At 41.6% G+C, this 25,420-nt stretch overlaps 1 protein-coding gene across 1 annotated transcript in view; it reads right to left on the reverse strand.

The window, feature by feature from the left end:
* The window catches only part of LOC142302393 (uncharacterized), a 60,591-nt gene that overhangs the window by 11,589 nt on the left and 23,582 nt on the right, over window positions 1-25,420 (reverse strand). Inside the window, exons 3-5 of the mRNA XM_075343447.1 lie at window positions 13,594-13,654; window positions 6,597-6,805; window positions 182-368 (exon numbers count right to left, since the gene is read on the reverse strand). Coding sequence (XP_075199562.1) covers window positions 182-368; window positions 6,597-6,805; window positions 13,594-13,654 — 457 coding nt within the window. The remainder of the gene's footprint in view (window positions 1-181; window positions 369-6,596; window positions 6,806-13,593; window positions 13,655-25,420) is intronic.

Here is a 25,420-nt window from a genome sequence, read left to right on the forward strand (position 1 = left end):
ACCGCTCTCATTCATTGCCTTACCACCTCTGCTGTCTGGAGGAGATGCAGGCAGCCAGGCCTGAGACTAGATGGCACTATTTGTCAAAGGAAGAAATAGCAGGCGGTTTGCCCTGCTGGTTTATGTGATGAGAACATAGCTGTGAGCACACTTCATGAATGTAGATTTTGTGTACTTTTACCTGTCCCAGTGCTGTGAGAGATTTGTTAATTGCAGCCGCCTCCACCAATCGCTGGCCGGTAGCCTCTGTCTTCGAGATCCGTTCAGATCCAGCCAGGTCGCACAGAGTTAGGGTAGAGCTTGAAGCAACGCCTGAGATGGTGTCTATACCATTCAGTGTAAAAATCACAATGAGATGAGAGCGGGAGCTGAGGAAAAGGGTTATAGAATCAGATATTGTATATTTTATATACAGTTTTCTATATTAAAACTGAGAGCCAGAAGACCGTGATGCCACCTATAACTCTCTAACTATGTGTACTATGTCATATTTCATTGCTAATCTGCACCACAGCCATCTTTTCCATATGTAGTATCAAAGATACCATTTTGTGCATCTTAGGGCAGTCCTTGTGCTAAAAAACAAAAACCACATGCCAGATTCCTGCCATACCTTATAGTAACTTTAACGCATCAGGTGCACCCGACCCTCCGGGGTTTTTGTTTTTATATTGATTTCTATTATAGCTGATTTTATACCTACCTCTTGATTGGCGGTGCCAGATTATTTTTTCTATTTTTGTATCCATTTTTCTGCATCACACTGACTTTCATGGCACACATCTAGATGATTAGACATGGAGAGTTTGTGTGGAGTGTGGTGAAACATTCATAACCTATCACTACAATAAATTTGTTGTTCGGCATTTGGAGACACCTTTTATATTTATTTTTTTATGTTTTTAAACTGTCAGGAGAAAAACATTTTAACACCTGAAAAATGATGTCAAGAAAATTATAAATGTGTTATCTGCTATTTTTATTATATTTCCTAAAAGATTGAATGGAGAGGTCGACTCATACACTACAGTTCAAAAATTTAGGGTCACTTAGATATTTCCTTATTTTTTAAAGGAAAGCACATTTTTTTTAATGAAGCTAACGTTAAATTTAACAGAAATACACTCTATACATTGTTAATGTGGTAAATGACTATTCTAGCTTCAAACGTCTGGTTTTTAATGCAATATCTATATACCATGGTGTGCAAATTAATTGGGACAAAGCATTTTTTAAGTAAAATCGTAAGTTGGTTACCAGTCAGTGATTCAAACCAGTTTTAACTGCTTTGAAAAGGGAAACGTGGAAGAAAAAGAAAAACGACACCAAGAACTGATCACTTATCAGAAATAGTAAAATTAATGCAAGAAAAACAAGTAAAAAAACTCCAAAGAGACTTGTTTGCTGCAGGTATTAATATTAGCGATTCGACTTTACGGCGTAGGCTTCTGGGAGTTGGTCGGAGGGCAACAAAGCCAGTAAAGAAACAACTTCTGACATCTCCAATGAAGGCAAAATGACTCACATGGGCAAAAAAATATAAATCTTGGACAACTAGCCAGTGGAAAAGGGTAATTTTTCAGTGATGAAACCCATCTTTTTGTTCAAGGGTACAGAGCAAGTGTTGTTAGAAGAAGCAAAAATGAACCATTGCAAGCTGATCATATTCAACAAACTGTAAAACACCCTCAAAAACATGTTTTGGGGCTCTTTTACAGCTGATGGCACAGGGAGCTTCTTTCCTGTTGATGGTATGATAAATTCATCAAAATACATTGTCGTTTTAAAATGTTTTATTGTGCCATTCATGCGTAAATTTGAAGGGATATTACAACAAGATTTGGCCCCAATGCCACAGTTCAACTGTTGTAAACAAATTCCTGGAAGTAAATAAAGTAAAAGTGCTGAACTGGCAATTCACCAGACTTAAATCCTATAGAAAATTTGTGGAGCATTGTGAAGAGACGTCTTGGCAAAATGGACTGTACAACCAAAGAATGCATGATAAACAGTGCCATACAAGTGTGGTTCCATGATGAAGAATTGAAGAATGTATGCAACAACTTGGTAGAATCAATGCCAAAACACATTGAAAATCTCATATCTGCTAAAGGAGGACATATTTCTTATTAAAATTGGTATGTAACAGTGCATTATAACATTGTATTATTAAATATTCAAAAATGTGTTTTTTGCTTTGTCTCAATTAATTTGCACAGCACTGTAGGTGTATAGAGGTCCCTTTCAAATAACCGCCACTTCAGTGTTCTAATAGTACATTGTGCTTGCTAACTGTGTTAGAAGGCTAATAGAGGTTTAGAAATCCCCTGAAAACCTCTATTCGGGTGTCTGCCCTATCAACTTTCGATGGTACTTTCTGTGCCTACCATGGTGACCACGAGTAATGGAGAATCAGGGTTCGGTTCCGGAGAAGAAGCCTGAGAGTCGGCTACCACATCCAAGAAACGCAGCAGGCGCGCAAATTACCCACTCCCGGCCCGGTGAGGTAGTGACGAAAAATAACAATACAGGACTCTTTCGAGGCTCTGTAATTGGAATGAGTACACTTTAAATCCTTTAATGAGGATCTATTGGAGGGCAAGCCTGGCTCCAGCAGCCATGGGAGGAAGGGGAGGAGCCTGCCATTTTGCTGATGGAGTCTGAGGAGGGAGGACGTGCGGAGCCTTGCTTTGCACCTCCAGAGCTCAGCCATCCCTGCTGCCTCCCTGGAGCCCCGGGCTCCCACCTCCTGGTTGCCATCTGCGGGAGGTGGGGAACAGACCGGAGGAGCCAGCAGTAAGGAGATCTGACAGGATTCGGAAGCCGGTGGCCTAGGACTCAGGGTCGGAGGGGAACCCAGGACCCAGGAGGCCAGCTTGAGGGAGAGCAAGGACCAGAGTCGGGTCGGAACTGGGGCCATGAATAACAGGGACGGCCAGGGGCATCCGTATTGCGCTACTAGAGGTGAAATTCTTGGACCGGCGCAAGACAAACCAAAGCGAAAGCATTTGTCAAGAATGTTTTCATTAATCAAGAACGAAAGTCGGAGGTTGAAGACGATCAGATACCGTCGTAGTTCTGACCATAAATGATGTCAACTGGCGATTCTGGCGGCGTTATGACCCACCGAGTAGCGTCCGGGAAACCAAAGTCTTTGGTTCCGGGGGGAGTATGGTTGCAAAGCTGAAACTTTAACATTGAATTAAACAGAAATACACTCTGTACATTGTTAATGTGGTAAATGACTATTCTAGCTTCAAACGTCTGGTTTTTAATGCAATATCTACATAGGTGTATAGAGGTCCATTTCCTACAACCACCACTTCAGTGTTCTAATAGTACATTGTGCTTGCTAACTGTGTTAGAAGGCTAATGGATGTTTAGAAATCCCTTGAAAACCCTTGTGCAAGTATGTTAGCACAGCTGAAAACACTTTTGCTGATTAGAGAAGCTATAAGACTGGCCTTCCTTTGAGCTAGTTGAGAATCTGGAGCATTACATTTGTTGGTTCCATTAAACTCTCAAAATGGCCAGAAAAAGAGAACTTTCATGTGAAACTCGACAGTCTATTCTTGTTCTTAGAAATGAAGGATATTCCATGCGAGAAATTGCCAAGAAACTGAAGATTTCCTACAACGGTGTATACTACTCCCTTCAGAGGAGAGCACAAACAGGCTCTAACCAGAGTAGAAAGAGACGTGGTAGGCCCCGCTGCACAACTGAGCAACAAGACAAGTACATTAGAGTCTCTAGTTTGAGAAATCGACGACTCACAGGTCCTCAACTGGCAGCTTTATTAAATAGTACCCGCAAAACGCCAGTGCCAACGTCTACAGAGAGGAGGCGACTCTGGGATGCTGGCCTTCAGGGCAGAGTGGCAAAGAAAAAGCCATATCTGAGACTGGCTAATAAAAGGAAAAGCTTAATATGGGCAAAAGAACACAGACATTGGACAGAGGAAGATTGGAAAAAAGTGTTATGGACAGACAAATCCAAGTTTGAGGTGTTTGGATCACACAGAAGAACATTTGTGAGATGCAGAACAACTGAAAAGATGTTGGAAGAGTGCCTGATGCCATCTGTCAAGCATGGTGGAGGTAATATAATGGTTTGGGGTTGCTTTGGTGCTGGTAAAGTGGGAGATTTGTACAAGGTAAAAGGCTATCACTCCATGTTGCAGCGCCATGCAATACCCTATGGACAGCACTTGATTGGAGCCAATTTCATCCTACAACAGGACAATGACCCAAAGCACACCTTCAAATTATGCATGAACTATTTAGGGAAGAAGCAGGCAGCTGGTATTCTATCTGTAATGGAGTGGCCAGCCCATTCACCAAATCTCAGCCCTATTGAGCTGTTGTGGGAGCAGCTTGGCTGTATGGTATGCAAAAAATGCCCATCAAGCCAATCCAACTTGTGTGAGGGTTTTCTGGAAGCATGGGGTGAAATATCTCCAGATTACCTCCGCAAATAAACAGCTAGAATGTCAAAGGTCTGCAAAGCTGGAATTGCTGCAAAGGAGCATTCTGTGCCAAAAGCAAAGTTTGAAGGAGAAAATTATTATTTCAAGTAAAAATCATTATTTCTAACCTGGTCAATGTCTGGACTATATTTTCTATTCATTATGCAACTCATTTGATAAATAAAAGTATGATTTTTCATGGCAAAGACAAAAATGTCTGGGTGACCCCAAACTTTTGAACCGTAGGGTATGTTTTCAATCTTTTAACTTGAGATGACAATGCACCAGATGAGCGAACCAAAAGCATTACTATTCTACAATTTCATTATACTCCCCCAACTACACCCAAAATTACATTTTAAAAGTTAATTTGTTATACTCAATGGCTAAAAAGATGAATTCCAAGCATAATAGTTCATCCATTAAGTAATTATTCTCTTGGTTCACACTATTCAGTTAATTTGCGGCCCTGATCTTTTATAGGAGATGATTGCTCAACAAAAAGATTAAAAATTGCCTTGTAGTAAATTTGATAGAAATCAATGTGCTGTCAATGGATTGATCGTGCATCAGAGATTAATTATATACACTTCAGTGATCAAAATCCAGCCCCGCACTTTATCTCTCTGTATATATGCCCATGTAACACATTTTTCATTTAGCACCAGAGCACTATTATTTTAAGTTATCCTATTATGAAGATTGAAATTAGGGTCTTCTGAGACCATGAGATTCTACACGCCAATATGCCATTACTGGCTAATAAATGGAAAAAGAGGACAGAGTAATTCCTCATGGAAATGGTATTCAGGGGTACACCAAGAGGACCCTTGACTCTATAGGCTTCTTTAGATTTTCATTTTTTACATATGTGTTTTACTTGTGTTTTTTTCAGACAGAACACATACCCATTATAGTCTATGGGACTGTTTAACAACAAAATACAGCACCCTCTTTCCCCTTTTTATTAACCCCAAAAAGACCTTTGAAGTTTTGCCATAATCCACATGACATTCCACGACGATCCTCCGCTCTGCTACATCTGAGCCTGGAGAGACCAAAAACATGTTGAATTTCTCCAGGCTCTGGGAAGCAATGACAAGAAGGAACAAGCTGGCATTAGTGACATCACTCTACCTGTGTTCCCACGATATGACCTCTAGTGACCTGAAGCACTCTGGCTTAAAGTGCGGGGCTGTGCCTCACACCCCGCCAGCCCTTTAACCGTGACAGTGCCAGCGTGGGGAGAGGGGTGCGGGGCTGCCCCGCACTCCCCGACCCCCGGCCGGCACTGTCACCGTTAAAGGGCTGGCGGGGTGCGGGGTATGGCTCCGCAGTTTGGGCCAGAACGCTTCAGGTCACCAGAGGTCATACCATGGGAACCTTCACTGCTTCCAGCCGGGTCCACATTGTCAGTGTGTCTCAGAACCTGGAGAGATAAGACATGTTTTCGGTCTCTTCAGGCTCAGATGTAGCAGAGCATGGACCGTCGTAGGATGTCGTGTGGATTACGATGGAACTTCAAGGGTCTTTTTGAGGTTAATAAAGACGAGAAAGAGGGTGCTGTTTTTTATTTGAAATAAAGATTTTTCTCGGTTTGTGTTTTTCTTATAGGATTAGTGATGGGGGAGTCTCATAGACGCCTGCCACTCGCTCGTTTTGGACTCGATAACAATTGTGCGCTGTCATTAACCCCTTATTACCCTAATTGCCACCGCACCAGGGCAATCGGGAAGAGCCGGGTAAAGCGCCGGGATTGTCGCATCTAATGGATGCAATAATTCCAGGGCGGCTGCAGGCTGCTATTTTTACGCTGGGGGAATTTCTAACTTATGTATGACTTGTACAAAATGTTGAAAACAGATGTAGGATTGTTATAAATGAGTGTTTTCATGTGTCATATATGCTGCATTTATCATACACCATTTGGCACTTTGTCGCTTGTTGTTCTTCTCTATGGGAAGATCATTTCTCATTACTGGGCCAGCTTCTTACATATAGCACAGCATCGGAAAATGGAGCTTGCCTTTACAGAAGCATAGCTCATAGAAGAAAAGGCATCACTACTACTAATTCCCATTATAAAAATAGCGATAGATGACAATGAGACCTCAGCGCATGTAATGGTTACCTTTCTGTGTTCATTTTTGTAGATGCCACTGTTCGGTTTTTCTCTCCAAATGACATTATTCTTTTTATATCGTCTTCATTCATAACTTCCATTTCTGTTAATCCAGGAAGGGTGACTACTTTCCCCTGTGACCTGATCTCAAGCTGTTTGTTTCCATTTTGAGAGAGAAGGTCCTGTACACCTTCATTATATATTTCCAGCATTGAAATCTAATGATAAATATGATAAAATCAGGCGATAAGTATGATTCTGATTTAACGTGAATAAATAAAAGTAAAGGAATAGAATAGTGTAACAAAACTATTTGTCTCATGAACAAAGAATAACTAGAAAGAATAAAACTGATGTAGAAAACTCTTGATCATAGAGTAGGCAGCGTATGATTAATGTTGGCTGTACCACTGAATATTTGCCCACCTTTGTGTCAAACATACAGGTGGGTGGAGATTAGTCTGCACTGCCAACTGCGCCATATGGTCTCACCCTCAGTTAAATACCATAGTTTTAAGAATTACAGTGGGGAAAAAAGTATTTAGTCAGCCACCAATTGTGCAAGTTCTTCCACTTAAAAAGATGGGAGGCCTGTAATTGACATCATGGGCAGACCAGAACTATGAGAGAAAATGAGAAAACAAATCCGGAAAATCACCTTGTCTGATTTGGCACGATTTTTTTTGCAAATTATGGTGGAAAATAAGTATTTAGTTAACTAAAAACATGCAAGAGTTCTGGCTTTCACAGACCTGTAACTTATTCTTTAAGAGGCTCCTCTGTCCTCCACTCATTACCTGTAGTAATGGCACCTCTTTGAACTTGTTATCAGTATAAAAAACACCTGTCCATAACCTCAAACAGTCATACTCCAAACTCCACTATGGTGAAGACCAAAGAGCAGTTGAAGGACACCAGAAACAAAATTGTAGTCCTGCACCAGGCTGGAAAGAATGAATCTGCAATAAGCAAGCAGGTTGGTGTAATGAAATCGACTGTGGGAGCAATAAGAAGAAATTGGAAGACATACCAGACCACTGTTAATCTCCCCCGATCTGGGGCTCCACATAAGATCTGACCCCGTGGGGTCAAAATGATCACAAGTGAGCCAAAATCCCAGAACCACAGGGGGACCTAGTGAATGATCTGCATACATCTGGGACAATGGTAACAACGGCTACCATCAGTAACACACTACACCGCCAGGGACTCAGATCCTGCAGTGCCAGATGTGTTTCCCTGCTTAATCAGTACATGTCCGGGCCCATCTGAAGTTTGCTACAGAGTATTTGGATTATCCAGAAGAGTATTGGGAGAATGTCATATGGTCTGATGAAACCAAAGTAGAACTGTTTGGTAGAAACACAAATCGTCAAATTTGGAGGAGACAGAATGCTGAGTTACATCCAAAGAACACCATACCTACTGTAAAGTATGGGGGTGTCAGCATGCTTTGGGGCTGTTTCTCTGCAAAGGGACCAGGACCACTGATCCATGTACATGAAAGAATGAATGGGGCCATGTATTGGGAGATCTTGAGTGCAAACCTCCTTCCATCAGCAAGGGCATTGAAGATGAAATGTGGCTGGGTCTTTGAGCATGATAATGATCCCAAGCATACTGCCATGGCAACGAAGGAGTGGCTTCGTAAGAAGCATATGAAGGTCCTGGAGTAGCCTAGCCAGTCTCCAGATCTCAACCACATAGAAAACCTTTGGAGGAAGTTGAAAGTCCGTATTGCCCAGCAACAGGCCCAAAACATCACTGCTCTAGAGGAGATCTGTTTGGAGGAATGGGCCAACATACCATCCAACAGTTTGTGCCAACCTTGTGAAGACTTACAGAAAACGTTTGACCTCTGTCATTGCCAACAAAGGATATATAAGAAAATATTGAGATGAACTTTTGTTATTGACTAAATACTTATTTTCGCCCATAATTTGCAAAAAAAAGCAAATCGGACAAGGTAATTTTCTGGATTTGTTTTTTCATTTTGTCTCTCATAGTTGTGATCTACCTATGATGTCAATTACAGGCCTCTCTCATCTTTTTAAGTGAGAGAACTTGCACAATTGGTAGCTGACTAAATACTTTTTTCCCCACTGTATCTGTAATGCAATCATTAACAATGATAATTGATGATCTTTTTGAAGATCTTTATACCTGTCGTACTGATGAAGACTGAGGCTTCACAGCCACTCTGGTCATGACAACGTTCATGTGGCCAAAGATCTCCAAGTTTCTTCTTCATCATAGGTGTAATGGAGGTAGATGGATTTATAGTAAAGTAAAGCAGCCACAACAAGCAAAATCCAGCTGATTCAACCTTTCTTTCTTGTTGCAGTCCCCATTAATCTTCATTACATAGCAGTGTAGCAGCTGTACACAGTCGTCTTTGGACATTTGACATGTTGTGGCCAGAGTGTCCATGTAGCCCCAGCCTAATTGTTCACAATAAAGTTATCTGGATGTGCGCAATTCTGTTAACAATATGGTCTGCAAAAGGTTTGTTACCTCCTTTCTATGACATTATTAAAGGGAACTTGTCACCAGATTTGGTGACTATAAGCTGCTGCGGCCACCAGCACTGAAATCTTATATACAGCATTCCAGAATACTGTATATAAGAGCCCAGGCCGTTCTGCATAACGTAAAAAACACTTTTATAATACTTACATAGGGGTGGTCCAGTCTGATGGGTGTCGCTGCTCTCCGGTCCGGGGCCTCCTCTCTGCTGCGATCTCCGTCCTCCTATCCAGCCCAGTGTGGATGCCGCGCCTACAACATCCACACAAGCCGACATTGCGGTCCTGCGCAGGTGCACTTTGATCTACTCTGCTGAGGGCAGATCATAGTACTGTAATGCGCAGGTGCAAGGAAAAGTTAAAGACCGTCCGCGCATGCGCAGTATACTACTTTGATCTGCCCTGAGCCAGGTAGATCAAAGTGTGCATGCCGGCCAGTGTGGATGACGTCGGACGTGTCATGTACAAGGGCCTCAGAAGGAGAAGGATGCAATCTCCGCAGAGAGGAGGTACATGACCGGAGACCAGCAACACCTATCGGACTGTGCCGCCCCTTAGGTGAGTATTATAAAAGTGTTTTTTACATTCTACACAGCAGCCTGGGCTCTTATATACAGTATTCTGTAATGCTGTATATAAGGCCTCACTGGTGGTGGCCGCAGCTTATAGTTGTCAAATCTGGTGAAAGCTTCCTTTTAATCTCATACTGTATATTAGGCTGCATTCACATGTTTCAGCTATGGCTCATTTTTTGCGTTAATATGGCAATGTTTTTGCCAAAATTTTCAATGTACTGCATCTTGTCCATTTCAGGGAGTTGGACCCAATGGCCCTTGAGGTCCCTTCCAACTCTACCATTCTATGATTCTATAATCTTCAAGCGGAAACTGGATAAACATATAGCTGTGAGGATTTAGGAAAAACTTGCATTCACAAGAGGTTGGACCCGATGGTCCTTGAGGTCCTCTCCAACGCTACCATTCTATGATTAAAAAATACTATGTGGCTGCAATGCATGAAAGTAACTAAAAGCATAACAGTCATTCTAATTTTTCATAAATCAATAGTACACATGAAAATAAGCAACTTTGTAATAGAGCAGTTGAAATGAGTATTAAACGTGTCACCAATTCTGTAAGTAAATATATTTCTAAATGTGCAATTGATCTCCTCTATAACAGTAGTAAGGCTGTGTAGTCTGGAGCTCTCCATATACAGTGCCTTGCGAAAGTATTCGGCCCCCTTGAATATTTCAACCTTTTCCCACATTTCAGGCTTCAAACATAAAGATAAAAATTTTAAATTTATAGTGAAGAATCAACAACAAGTGGGTCACAATTGTGAAGTTTAACTTATTGAATTTATTGCTTATTTTAAACTTTTATAAAAAATAAATAACTGAAAATTGAGGCGTGCAATATTATTCGTACCCTTTACTTTCAGTGCAGTAAACTCACTCCAGAAGTTCATTGAGGATCTCTGAATGATCTAATGTTGTCCTAAATGACTGATGATAAATATAAGCCACCTGTGTGTAATCAAGTCTCCGTATAAATGCACCTGCTCTGTGATAGTCTCAGTGTTCTGTTTAAAGCACAGAGAGCATCATGAAGACCAAGGAATACAACAGGCAGGTCCGTGATACTGTTGGGGAGAAGTTTAAAGCCGGATTTGGTTGCAAAAAGATTTCCACAACTTTAAACATCCTAAGAAGCACTGTACAAGCGATCATATTGAAATGGAAGGAGCTTCATACCACTGCAAATATACCAAGACCCGACCATCCATCCAAACTTTCATCTCAAACAAGGAAAAGACTGATCAGAGATTCAGCCAAGATGCCCAGGATCACTCTGGATGAACTGCAGAGATCTACAGCTGAGGTGGGAGAGTCTGTCCATGGGACAACAATTAGTCATACACTGCACAAATCTGGCCTTTTTGGAAGAGTCAGGAAAAAGGAAAAGGAGTGGATCCAGCACCAAAATTGTATATATAAAATTTACAAACTTTATTCCATCATAATTAAGAAAAACAATCACAAAAGGCACTACAGCTTAAAAAATGGAACCATTTTGGCACTATCCTTTAAGATAAATAAGTGTACAGACTGCCAATATGTGCTCACCTATGAGTAAGGACGTTTTTTAAATCGTTTGTCCGAAACATGCAAAAAATGCTGTTTTTTAAGATGGTAGTGCCTTTTGTGATTTTTTTTCTTAATAACGAAGTCAGACCATGTAGTCTGGAACTCTCCCTATAACAAAGTCAGGCAGTCTAGTCTCGATCTCTCCCTATAACAAAAGTCAGGCCATGTAGTCTGGATCTCTCCCTATAAAAGTAGTGAGGCTGTGTAGTCTGGACCACCTCCTATAACAGACAAAAAAGACGCAAGAGAAGGCGATCATCGGTTCAACTCATTTTTATTTTTATATATTATGATAGAAAGCATGCAGATGGTGATGGAGGAGAGGAAAAAACAGTGTACATCACCTCAGACAGTACAACAATGGCAATTATGTACTAATTAAATGCAAAAAAAAGTGGTATATTGTCATATGCAAACATGGAATAATGACCCCCAAGTCAAAAACGCATGCTCACAGAGATGGTGTACTAGAAAGACTCTTAATATAAGATCGAGATAAACTAGAAAACCTAGTGTCTATATAGGAAGAGACCATGGATAACAATATTTCACCTCTCAATATGGAGAGAAATGTATCAAATACAATGCACCATGTGAGCATGTGTCCATGCTGGTGGTGGAAAATCACAGCAGAGCAGGAAAGCACAAGGACCACAGTAACCAACTATGGGAAGTAAATAAGATAATACAATATATATATATTCTCACATTAGGGTTAATGTGCTTTTCCAGCAGTAGCGGTATAAGCCAGCACAAACAGGGGCATGCATAGCTACTAATTGCTGAAGCACACAATTCACTTACAGCATGGAAATGCTCACATGGTGCATTGTATTTGATACATTTCTCTCCATATTGAGAGGTGAAATATTGTTATCCATGGTCTCTTCCTATATAGACACTAGGTTTTCTAGTTTATCTCTATCTTATATTAAGAGTCTTTCTAGTACACCATCTCTGTGAGCATGCGTTTTTGACTTGGGGGTCAATATTCCATGTTTGCATATGACAATATACCACTTTTTTTGCATTTAATTAGTACATAATTGCCATTGTTGTACTGTCTGAGGTGATGTACACCGTTTTTTCCTCTCCTCCATCACCATCTGCATGCTTTCTATCATAATATATAAAAATAAAAATGAGTTGAACCGATGATCGCCTTCTCTTGCGTCTTTTTTGTCTGTTATTGGCGATTTGGTTCCCACATTACAGTCCTTTTCTGCGCAATATATGATGTGTATAATTATGCATATATTTTGGTACATATATCAATAATTTTTTAATATGCAGTTGTTTACGCCATTACTTACTCACCTCCTATAACAGTAGTAAGCCTGTGTTGTTTGGAGTTTCCCCCAAACCAGTAGTCAGGCTGTGTAGTCTAGGGTTCCAAATTGAAGTCAGACTGTGTAGTGTGGTCCTTCCCCATAACAGTGGGTTGGCTGTGTAGTCTGGAGCTCCCCCTGTAACAGTAGAATAGCTGTGTAGTCTGGACCTCCCCTAATATCAGTAGGAGGGCTGTGTAGTCTGGATCTTATATAATCTGTCAAAGGGACTCTGTCACCAGCTTTTTGCCACCTAATATGAGCAGCATAATGTAGAGACAGAGACCCTGATTCCAGCAATGTGTCACTTACTTGGCTGCTTTGAGTAGTTTTGATATAATCACTGTTAATCAGCAGTAGATTGTCATTAGAGGACTACTTGACCTGCAGCCAGGTAGTCCATGTGCTCTGTATAACTGCTAGATCTTCAGCAGAGAAAACATTGATTTTATCAAAAAACAGCTCAGTAAGTGACACATGGCTGGAATAAGGGTATCTGTCTCTACATTTTGCTGTTCTTAGATGGAGGAGCAAAACCCTTGTGACTGATTCCCTTTAACTCACTGATGCCACTTATAAGTACATCTTGGCTGTGTAATCTGAATAACCCCTTGTAAAAACAGTTTTGCAGTCTAGTTTGGGTCACTCGTTTTCAGCACTAAGTATTTGCCATTGGATTTTTGCCTCAGTTGACACCTATGAGGGTCACGTCTGCAGCATCTGGTTAGCTGTCCCCAGTCAGATCCTGTTCTCTCCTCCAATATACAGTATGTGGCAGTTTATCTCTTCTCTCACTGCAGAAATAAAATGCTTCTTTGTCTGACCCAACAGTATATGTTTATGGTGAAGATGTTGTCAGCTGTTTGCCAGTCACCTTATGTTTATAGCCAGCCTTGGGGGGAAACCGGTAGACTGCTTTTATATTTTAAGTCCTTGTTAAAATAAACCTGCACTTAAGATGGGGTAGTGATCAAAGTACACTAAATTGTAGTAGAAATACATACCCTTACGATATATTTCACCCTTTCTTTTTCATGACATATGCGAAGAAGTTCTCGAATTGACCTGTAGATATTGACAAAAATATTAAATTCTATTCTAAGTGCGCTCAGTAATATATTGTACTTTTTCTGATTCTGTTCTGGAATAAAAAACAATTCTACATTCAAAAAATACCTAAAGGGAAACAATCATCAGATGTGACGGATTGTTTTGTTTAAAAGGGCAAAACCATCTTAATAATGCATGGTGTATCTACAGGAAAGCCTCTTAGCTGATTCACAGTATTCATTATGAAAGGTGACACGCAATACGAAAACGAGCTGAAAATGTATCATATTCAACATTGTATCTAGAAATATATATGGGAATTATTCATTCTATTTAGTCCATTACTTCTGCTGTATATGTACAACAGAATTGCCCCATCACTGCATGGAGCGGACCCAGGAGCTTAGCCCGCTGCACATAGGTGGCATCTAAGTGAAATGCTAAGATGGAGAAGTCCAATGGTTCCAATGTAACCCTTTAAATTTTGCTGCCAGTCATGATAAAAATGGTATTAATAAAAACCACAGCTTATCTCACAATAAACAGGGCCCTATACAGTCAAACTAAGTGTCATACATGTAAAAATATCTAAAATAATTAAAAAAATAACACCCACACACAAAGGTGAAATTTCAGTTCTTCTTCACGTAGAATTTTTTTTTCACACTTTTCAATACAATATATTTTATCCCCTTCATCCCACAGCCTTTTTCAATTTCTGACCAGTGTCACTTTAATAGATTATAACTCAAGAACGCTTCAACAGATCCCGATGATTCTGAGATTATTTTTTCATGACATATTGTACTTCATGATGGTGGTAAATTTAGGGTGATATTTTTTTGCCTTTATTTGTGAAAGTATCAGAAATATTCAGAAAATTTTGCAATTTTCAAACTTAACTCTCTGGTTTAAGGGCATCAAACTTATGTCACACAAAATAGTTAATAAATAACATTTCCCACACGTTTACTTTACATCAGCACAAATTTGAAACATCATTTTTTTATTAGGAAGTTAGAAGGGTTCCAAGTTTATCAGCAATGTCAAATTTTTCCAACAAAATTTACAAAACTATTTTTTTTAGGAACCACAACACATTTAAAGTGACTTTGAGAGGCCTATGTGACCAAAAATACCCAAAAGTAACACAATTCTAAAAACCTACACCCATCACACAGCTCAAAACCACTTTCAAGAAGTTTTATTAACCTCTTAAGTGCTTCAAAGGAACGAATAGCAATGTGGAAGGCAAATATGAAAATGTAACTTTTTTCCCACAAAAAGCCCCAAATTTTGCATTTTCACAAGGTTAGCAAGAGAAAATGCACCATAGAATTTGTTGTGCAATTTCTCCTGAGTCCTCCAATACCCCACGTGTGGTGGAAATCTACTGTTTAGGTGCACGGCTTGGCTCGGAAGGGAAGGAGCTCCATTTGAATTATAAAGCGCAAAATGCTCTGGAATATACAGTAGATGACATGTCGCATTTGGAGAGCCCCTGATGTGCCTAAACAGGGTGCACCCCCACAAATGATCCTAAGTGATTTTTCAAACTAGATTTCAAGGAATTTATCTAGATGTGTGGTGAGCCCTATCATGAGGTGACTTTTAGAATAGTGGGGGACTGGGGCTCTTAAGTTGTCCCTCACTCTAGGAGACCCTAGGCTATCCATAACCTCAGGGTAACTCCTGCTAGTGGAGATGCCTGAGTTCCAATGCTGGCTATGCTCCTTACCAGTACTACTCTGATAGCCCCCTTCCACCAGGGAAGGATGGGGCAGGAGTGTGATGGGAAAACAAATAAAGACAGACAAGGGAAAATCAAAACACTGACACACTGCACACACAGAGGAGCAGATAATCAGAGACTCAGGAGTAAAGCAAGTGCAGGAAGTTCACAACAAAAAGGCAACAAGAGTTAATTCCACAAACGCACTCAGCTACAAGTATAACAGCCACCAGATAGTCTGGATCACAACACCTCACCAGACCAGATAAGATAAACTAGAACTGGCATAAGTGGAATGATCTAGCCACCATATATAGGAGGGGAGTAAAGTTGATTGGCTTCCCCACAGCAAATGATAAAAGGAGACTGACAAGCAGACTAGCAGAGATTAACTCTTGCTAGCCTGCCTATGAATTACCACTCTGCAGGTCGACGCCCGAGTCTGCCTGCATTGATCACAGACAAGGAGAAGTTATCGGACTTGTGTCAAAATTTGTATTCTGAACAGAACCCGTTGGCAAAGTTTATAAAAATCTGTGCGGCATTAAGGTACTTCATATAATTTTATAACGTTGAGCCATGAAAATAAAAAAATACATTTTTACTGCAAAAATGTTGCTTTAACCCCAAATCTTTCATTCTCACAATGGTTACAGGAGAAAATGCAGGATACAATTTGCTGTACAAATTCTCCAGAGTACGCTAATACCTCATATGTGGTGTAAATCTACAGTTTGGGTGAACGGCAGCGATTGGAAGGGAAGTAATGCCATTTGACTTTTTCAATGCAAAATTGTCTGTAATCATTAGCGGACGCCATGTAGCATTTGGACAGCCCCTGATGTGCCTAAAGAGTGGAGCTCCCCCCTCTAGTGACCTGATTTTGGAAACTAGAGCCCTCAAGGAATTTATCTAGATGTTTAGTGAGAACCTTAAACTCCCAAATGCCTCACAGAATTTTATAACGTTGAGCCGTGAAAATAAAAAAAAAATACCACAAAAATGTTGCTTTAACCCCAATTTTTTCATTTTCACAAGCGCAACAAGAGATTATGCATCATACAATTTATAGTGCAATTTCACCTAAGTACACAAATACCCCATGTGTGCTCAAAAACTACTTTTGAGGCACAGTGCAAAGTGAAGAAAGGAAGGAGCGCCATATTTGAGTTCAGATTTAGTTGGAATGGTTTGCGGGTGCCATGTCACATTGACAAAGCCCCTGATGTGCCTAAATAGTGGAGCTCCCCCACAAGTGAAACACATTTTGGAAACTAGACATCTCAAGGAATTTATCTAGATTTTGGTGAGCACCTTTAACCCCCAGGTATTTCACAGAATTTTATAACATTGAGCTGTGAAAATGAAAAAATACATTTTTAACTTACTTTAACACCAAATTTTTCAAATTCACTACAGTAATAGGAGATAGTGGACCATACAATTTATTTTTCTTGTATACGCTATTACTCCATATGTGGTTGAAAACTGCTTTAAGACACTCTACAAAGTGAAGAAGGGAAGGAACGCCATATTTGATTTTTAGATTTAGTTGGAATGGTTTGCGAGTGCCATGTCACATTGACAGAGCCCCTGAGGTGCTATAACAGCAGAACCCCCCCACAAGTGACCCCATTGACTCCAAACTTTCTGGACCTGCTGCACATGAGCATCCCAAACATCAGAAAAAAATCAAGATATCATCAAATAGAGAAACAGAAATTTACCAATTAGCTCCCAAAAAATATAATTCATGAATGATTGAAAGACGGAAAGGGCATTAGTGAGCCCAAAAGGTATCACTCAAAATGCCCCTCAGGGGTATTAAAGGACGTCTTCCATTCATCACCCTCCTTAATTTGAATGAGATTGTACGCTCCCCTAAGATCAAGTTTCATAAACCACTTACAGTAGCTCCCTTTAGGCTATGTGCACACTAGAAATGTCCTTTTTCTCAAGAAACTTTCTTGAGAGACATTCTGGGAGTTGAAGATTCCCGCACCTGCGGGAAAAAAACGCACCAAATCCGCGGTAAAAACGCATGCGTTTTTACCGCGGATTAGCCACGATTTTACCGTGATTTCACCGCGGATTTTCCGCAGGTTGTTCCTGACACATGCAAGTATAGAAATTCCGGGGGTATTCCGCAGGTAATAATGAACATGCTTATTTTCTTGAGAAAAATCCGCAGCGTGCGCACAGCTATTTTTTTAACACATAGGTTTTGCTGGGAAATGTCTGCAGAAAGATTTCTAATCTTTCTCAAAAAATTTCCGCGGCAAATCCGCGGGTAAATCCGCGGGTAAAACGGTCTAGTGCGCACATAGCCTTAGGCTGGAAACACACTTATGCATGTAAAATCTGTCCGAGTTGCATGAAAAAAACTCGGCCGATTTTAGTTCACATTAGGTCAGTGTGGAATGCAAGTGCGATGCTTTTTTTTAATTATTTCCAGGCTAGCAGAGCGTGTGTAATGCGTGTGTGATCCGTGTGTCATCCTTTTTTTTCTCAGCAGCTTTTTCTTTTGTTTTCTTTCTTAGCTCTGCTACATGGCTGCTGACAGCGGCCACAGAGAGAGCCATGTAGCAGAGCTGAATAGCCGCTGACAGCAGACACAGACAGAGCCGCATGATCAGAATGAAGTCGGATGAGCGTCACTCGACTTTATTGTCATCCCGCGGCTCTGTCAGTGTGGCATAGCCTGATTTTTGGTCACCAGTGAAGGTCTCACCAGTGACCGCAAATTCCCTGAGTGACCGCAGTTTGCCGTGCTATCAGCGGTTCCGTCACTGAGGTTACCCGCGGCCATAGCAGAAGTCCTCCCGCTGAGATCTGTGGCCGCGCGTAACCTGAGTGATATCATCGCTGATAGTGCAACTCACTTCAGTTGCTGCAGGTAGCTCACAGAGAGCGGTCGTGGTCTGTGACTGCACTCTGTCAGCTTCCGATGTAGCAGAGCTGACAGCGTAGAGGGACCTCTGTAGATTACATCGGACCTGGAGGGGTTTTTGAGGGGTTAATAAAGTGGTGAAAGAGGTTGTTTTTTTTGTCATTTATTTCAAATAAAGGATTTTTTGGTGTATGTCTTTATTTTCTTTAACTTACAGGTTAATCATGGAAGGTATCTCAGGGAGACGCCTGCCATAAGTAATCTAGGACTTAGTGGCAGCTATGGGCTGCTGCCATTAACTCCTTATTACCTCGATTGCCACCGCACCAGGGCAATTCGGGATGGCCAGGTACAGTCCCGGGACAGTCGCATCTAATGGATGTGGCTATTCCGGGCGGCTGCTGGCTGATATTGTTAGGCTGGGGGGCTCCCCATAACGTGGAGCTCCCCATCCTGAGAATACCAGCCTGCAGCCGTGTGGCTTTACCCTGGCTGGAATTAAAATTGGGGGGAACCGCACGCCGTTTTTTTTTTTAATTATTTATTTATTTTTTTAACTGCATGATATAGACCCGCCCACCGGCAGCTGTGATTGGTTGCAGTGAGACAGCTGTTACTCATCGTGGGGGCGTGTCTGACTGCAACCAATCTTAGGCACCGGTGGGTGGGGAAAGCAGGGAATACGAGATTGAATAATGAGCGGCCGGCTTTTTCAAAAGAGGAGAAGCCGCCGGAGCAGTATGAACGCCGTGCAGCGCCGCGCCGGTGATCGGGGATTGGTAAGTATGAGAGGGGGGAATAGACCGACATGGACAGAGAGAGAGAGAGACCGACAGAGAGAGAGACCGACCGACAGAGAGAGAATAGAGACCGAGAGGGAGAGACCGACTGACATTAATCACATGTTTCTCACAACACTGGAAATGAGTGAGGTCTCACAATGTCGGTCAATCTCTATGATTGACCGACATTGTGAGACCTCACTCATTTCCAGTGTACTGAGAAACATGCGATTAATGTATTTAGAAAAACGAATGTCACTAGGATGGTGTGAGTGCTGTCTGTGTGACATGCATTTTTTTCACGCTCCCATAGAGTTGCATTGGAGAGACTCGCACGAGAAATTCTCCAAAACGCAGCATCCTGCGATTTTTGTCTCAGTCCGATTTGGACTGAGAAGAAATAGCAGATGGGAGCTGCCTCATTGTTTAACATGTGTCCGAGTGCAATGCGAGAATTTCTCGCTTTGCACTATTGTGAGAAAATCGCAAGTGAGAAGCCGGCCTCTTACCCTGGAAAACAGGTCTGACATCAAGGGTAATGGATACTTATATTTAGTAGTGATTTTAAGGAGGCTATAGTCAATACAAGGTCTCAACGACCCATCCTTCTTGGACACAAAGAAAAAACCGGCACCCATAGGTGATGAGGATGGTCTAATATGACCTTTCTCCAATGATTCCTTAATATAGATTATCATAGCATCATGTTCGGGAACAGATAGATTGAAGATCCGTCCCTTAGGAAACTTGCAACCTGGCACCAAGTCAATGGCATAATCACACTCTTTGTGGAGGGGGGGGCGGGCAAAGGATCAGAACCGGTCTCATTAAACACGTCAAGAAAATCTGACAAATATTCAGGTACATCATGCGGCGGGGGAGAAATAGACAGCACAGAAAGATTATTATGCACACATTGACAACCCCAACTAACCACAGACAAGGATCTGCAATCAAGAACTGGATTATGGGTCTGCAGCCAAGAGAATCGCAGTACCATAATATCATGCAAGTTGTGTAATACTAAAAATTTACAAACCTCCTTATAGTTACCTGGGGTCAAAACTGGGGCTTATTTTCAGCTAGGGGAGTAGCATCAATACCCCTTAAAGGAATATGAGTTTGTAAAGGTACCATAGGAAAACCACAATTCTTGGCAAAACCAAAATTCATCAGGTTCAGGGAATCAAGAAAGGCCATAACCAAAAACGGGGACAAGGAGCAAATCAAAGAGACGGATAAAAGAAATTTAGGTTGCACAGTACTCACAGTAATTGAACGAGCAAATCTCTTTTCTCATTTAGGGCAGACAGAAATAGTGTGAGACACGTCACCATAATAGAAACACAACTTATTTTTCCATCTAAACCCCGCCGCTCAGCATTAGAGAGAACCCTATCACATTGCATAGGCTCTGAAAACTGTTCCTCAAGCAATACATCAGCACGCATCGTTTTGCACTCGCGTAAACGTCTATCTATGTGAATGGCTAAAAGCATAGAGGCATCGAGACCAGAAGAAATAGGAAATCCCACCATAACATCCTTCACTGCATCCACGAGACCCTTATGAAAAAGTGCCGCAAGAGCATCGTCATTCCATTTGGTAAGGCCCGCCCACTTTCTGAATTTCTGACAAATTTCAGCGAAATCCTGACCTTGGATCAAAGCTAGCAAGGCTTTCTCTGCCTGATCAATAACATTGGGTTCATCATACAACAATCCGAGGGCCTGAAAAAAAGGAATCCATAGTAGCAAGAATCAGATCATCAGGAGCCAACGAAAAAGCCCAGTCCTGGGAGTCACAGCGCAACAAGGAGATGACAATCCTAACCTGCTTCATGGAACTCCCTGAGGACTTAGGCTTTAAGGCAAAAAAAAACAATTTACAATTATTTTTAAAAGTTCAAAAATTTAGACCTATCCCCCGAAAACAATTCAGGAACAGGATTTTTAGGTTCTAAAACAGGATTCTGTCTAAGATACACTGAAATTGCCTGGACCTCAGAGGAAAGATGCTCAACACGCTATGCCAACTGTTCTGTATACATGTCAACAAAAAATCTTCCACGGTACCCAAACAAAAAGAGAAAATAAATTGAGATAAAAAAAATATTTTCCCTTCTTTTGAGTAGCTTTTTTCTTTTGGTCGGTTATACTGTTATGATCTGGTAAACGTGGAAGATTACAAAGAACTCACATTGCTGAAAAAAACACCATGAAAACAAGGAGTAGTTAGAACCTGGGCTGACCACAATCCCCTAACTATCAGACCACACTAGAAGTAGCCGTGGAGGGTTCCTATAAACCTACATGCCTCGTCACAGCCTGAGAAACTAGCTACACCTCAGGGAAAGAAATGAGGAAATCTACCTTGCCTCAGAGTAGTCCCCAAAGGAGTCGATAGCCCCCCACATACAAAGATTACAGCGATGTAGGAAAACACAATACACAGATAGGAAAAATAGATTTAGCAAAGGCGAGGCCCAACTAACTTGATACAAAAAAAGGGAAAGGAAACTGATTGTGGTCAGTACAAAATCCCAGTAGAAAAATACCAAACTCCTGATAGTAAAAATGGCCCTGGAGGTCGAACGACCATACCCCCACTATATCAGGTACTCCTGTAAATAATGGGAGAACAAAATACCTAAAAGAACACAAAATACAGAAGAGCAAATAATCAAATTAGACAGGGAGAAAATTAGCAAAGGGGGAACCCCCATTCTCACAACACAAGAGAAACCAAACTTCACCTGCAAGAAAACAGATACAAAGTAAAACAAGGAAAAACAACCACCCTAAGGTGTAACTCGGGAAGCAAGGAAAAAACTGAAAACTTATCTGCAGAAGTCTTGCTCAGAGAAACAGGGAAGGGCAAAACTCTACGCCAGGAACAGAGACTGAGGAATATACAATTATAACCAGCTTCAGCAAGGCAAAAAGTGCTCTCCTATATAGACCAGACTTGTCTGCAATAGGACTCTCTAATTCCCAATTAACACTGACACCTGTCTGAGTCACAGGCTCAGATTCAGTTCCACTACCATTCCTGGTCACCAGATGGAGCTTCAAAACAGCACCCACACAGACGACATTCACAACAGTTAACTATTTTTAAATGCTGTTGTCAATCTCTGACAGCGGCGTTTACATAGAGTGGTTGCCGGTTACCATGACAGCTGGAGGTCTAATGAAGGCTGCAGGCACTGTTATCTTAGTGCTCATGTGAAGCAGAGTCACAGGCTGAGTTTCATAGGAGACTTTCACAAGATTTTCCCTAGAAACTGCAATATCGTCACAATACATAGTATGGGCGATTTAAACAATCGCAGGTTCAAGGCTAAAAATAAAGCTATATATGTATGCACACACCGTATTTTTCGGTTTATAAGACACACTGGATTATAAGATGCATGCCGAATTTAGACGAATAAAAGGCAAAATAAAAAAGGTTTCAGTCTTACAATCCGGTGGTAGCTTACCGGGAGCGGGCGGCAGCGGTCTTGGAGCGGGGTCACAGGAGCAGTGGTGGAATAGGGCGATGCTGTGGACTCTATGCTGGAGCTGTGGGTGCTGTACTGAGCTGGAGCTGTGTGCCCTGTGCTGGTGCTTTGCTGTGCTGGGGCTGCGGACCGAGTGTGCTGTGCTGTGTGTTGGCAGTGTGGACTTCAAATAATAGCACCTGGAGTCGGCGCATGCACAGTTGAAGCTCTCTGCTCAAGATCTCATCTATGCACGCTCCATTTTTAATGGTGGAATTTTTTTGGCGCTACCCAGTTTACCGATCAGATTAGTTGATTTTATATTTTATTTTTATAGAAAGGGCATTTCTGAATGCGGCGATACCAAATGTGTGTATATTTTTTTATTTTTTTAGCCCTTTAATTTTCAGTGGAGCAAATTGGGGGGTGATTTGAACTTTTATTTTTTTTTAATTTAAAACTTGTTTTTTTTTTTTTACTTTTTTTTATTTTACTAGTCCCCCTAGGGGGCTATAAGGATCAGCAGTCTGATCACGCATTTATTTCTGCTGATCACAGCTACACAGCTGAGATTACCAGAAATACTTAACTCATGTCACTGGCAACACTCAGCCAGGTGAACCCGGAAGTAACTCATGCTAGCTACAGGAGTCCTCACATGACACTGTGCTACCATGACAACCATCAGCTCACAGTGATCACATCACAGCACTACCAATGAAGCCGGGTAAGTGAAGATTTACCACGACGGGGATTTAAATCATGATGTTACATTTTGACATTGTGGTTTAAGGGATTAACAGGCATGGGTTGATCGCGAATCAACTCGTGCCTGCGAGGCACACATTTGAGCTGTTCAACTCAACTGACATGTGCAAGGATCACCAACAGATGACCGCAGCAGCCGCTGGTAATTACACTATGACTGCTTAGTATGGCGCAAGGCCGCTAAGAGGTGAATATGGCAAACGTTGGAAAATGTGTAATGAGCTCAATACCAAAATAAAATTTAGCCTCAATTACATGCATTTAACAAAACAAAAAAATGGGCCCAAAGGTATAAACCCCCTATAATAGGTTACCTATAAATATTGCTAAGTGTGGCTCTTTCTGTAGGAGCGGACACAGACAGAAGAGGGACCCTGTACCAAAACAAGATACGGGCCCTTTGTAGCTTACCATAATGCCCAATTACTTCTGCTTTGGAGGTGGATGACGCCCTATTACCTCTTAGGCCCCTGTGTGGTTGCACAGGTCGCACCAGTGGTATGTCTGTCCTGTCTCTCTGCGCTGAGGGACAGGTTACTGCTCATATAGCGTACCACTTTCTATGAGTGACTATTATATGAGAAATTTGTGTAAGCAAAGGTTAAACTATAACACAACTGTCAAATTTTAATAAAACTGAAAGGAGAATTCAAACTTCTACAAGGTTCTTCATGGTGACATTATCCTTCAGTTTTATTGCGTAGTACACCATATCATGCCATCTGCTATTGCTGCATATTATTGTCAGTAATGGACACTATGCTCTCACTTTTATCCATATCCAAAGTGATATTCTTTTATAAACCGATTCTGTTAAAGAACAGTTCAGATTTAGAGGGTAAATATTTTTTTATTGAGTATTGAATTTCATTTTAAGTGTTTCATTTCGTACTTCAGCTTTTTTATGTTTGTGATTGTCTTGGCTTTATTTCTTATAAGTTCTACACTCGGTGAAGACAGCTGCCAAATTGATCTGAAGAGGCTGACAAGAACAAAGAACAATTGTGATATTTTGATTCTAACAATTACTGTGGGCTTTGATTAATGTGACAAGAAACAACATGAGCATTCGTAGTTTGTAGAAAAGCTAATTTCAAAAAAACAAACAAACCCCGCAAAAAACATTTAAAGGGAACCTGACACAGAGGATACATGCTGCCCGATCTAAGGGGTACTTTGCACGTTGCAGCATCGCTAGCATAGGCTAGTGATGCCAAGCACGATAGTACCCGCCCCCGTCGCACATGCGATATCTTGTGATAGCTGCCGTAGCGAACATTATCGCTACGGCAGTTTCACATGCACTTACCTGCCCTGCGACGTCGCTCTGGCCGGCGACCCGCCTCCTTCCTAAGGAGGCGGGTCGTGCGGCGTCACAGCGACGTCACATGGCAGACGGCCAATAGAAGTGAGAGGGGCGGAGATGAGCGGGACGTAAACATCCTGCCCACCTCCTTCCTTCCGCATAGCCGGTGGAGGCAGGTAAGGAGATGTTCCTTGCTCCTGCGGCTTCACACACAGCGATGGAACGAGGAACAACATCGTATCTCCTATTGGTGCGACATTATGAAAATGACTGACGCTACACAGATCACCGATTTTTGACGCTTTTGCGATCGTTTATCGGCGCATCTAGGCTTTACACGTTGCGACGTTGTTACCGTCGCCGGATGTGCGTCACTTTCGATTTGACCCCGACGTTATCGCAGTAGAGATGTCACAGCGTGCAAAGTACCCCTAAGTGTCAGACACTGGATATATGATCTTAGACAGGCAATGAATAACCCTGGAACACTGCAGCATTTGAGATCAAACCATAGTTTAAAAGCAGTCAGGGACACTAGATGGACAGATGGGTCTCCAGCAGCTTCTCCCTGCGTGCTTGCCTTGAGTCACAGTTCTCTTCCTGGGTGTGTGTATAGAGAGAGACCGGTCACTCCAGGGCAGCAGGCGGGGAGAAGCGGCTAGTAGGCCACATGCACATGTTGATCATATGGTCGTTTTTTTTTACCTCCAACAGGAGGATACAGAATTACTGTGATCATTGTAGCACAGACTTCACCTCTAAAGAATAATGTAGAGGCTCTTGTGTATATTTTGTGTTGACCTATTTCAGTGCCATTTA

This window comes from Anomaloglossus baeobatrachus, chromosome 4 (assembly GCF_048569485.1).
Source record: "Anomaloglossus baeobatrachus isolate aAnoBae1 chromosome 4, aAnoBae1.hap1, whole genome shotgun sequence".
Taxonomy (NCBI): domain Eukaryota; kingdom Metazoa; phylum Chordata; class Amphibia; order Anura; family Aromobatidae; genus Anomaloglossus; species Anomaloglossus baeobatrachus.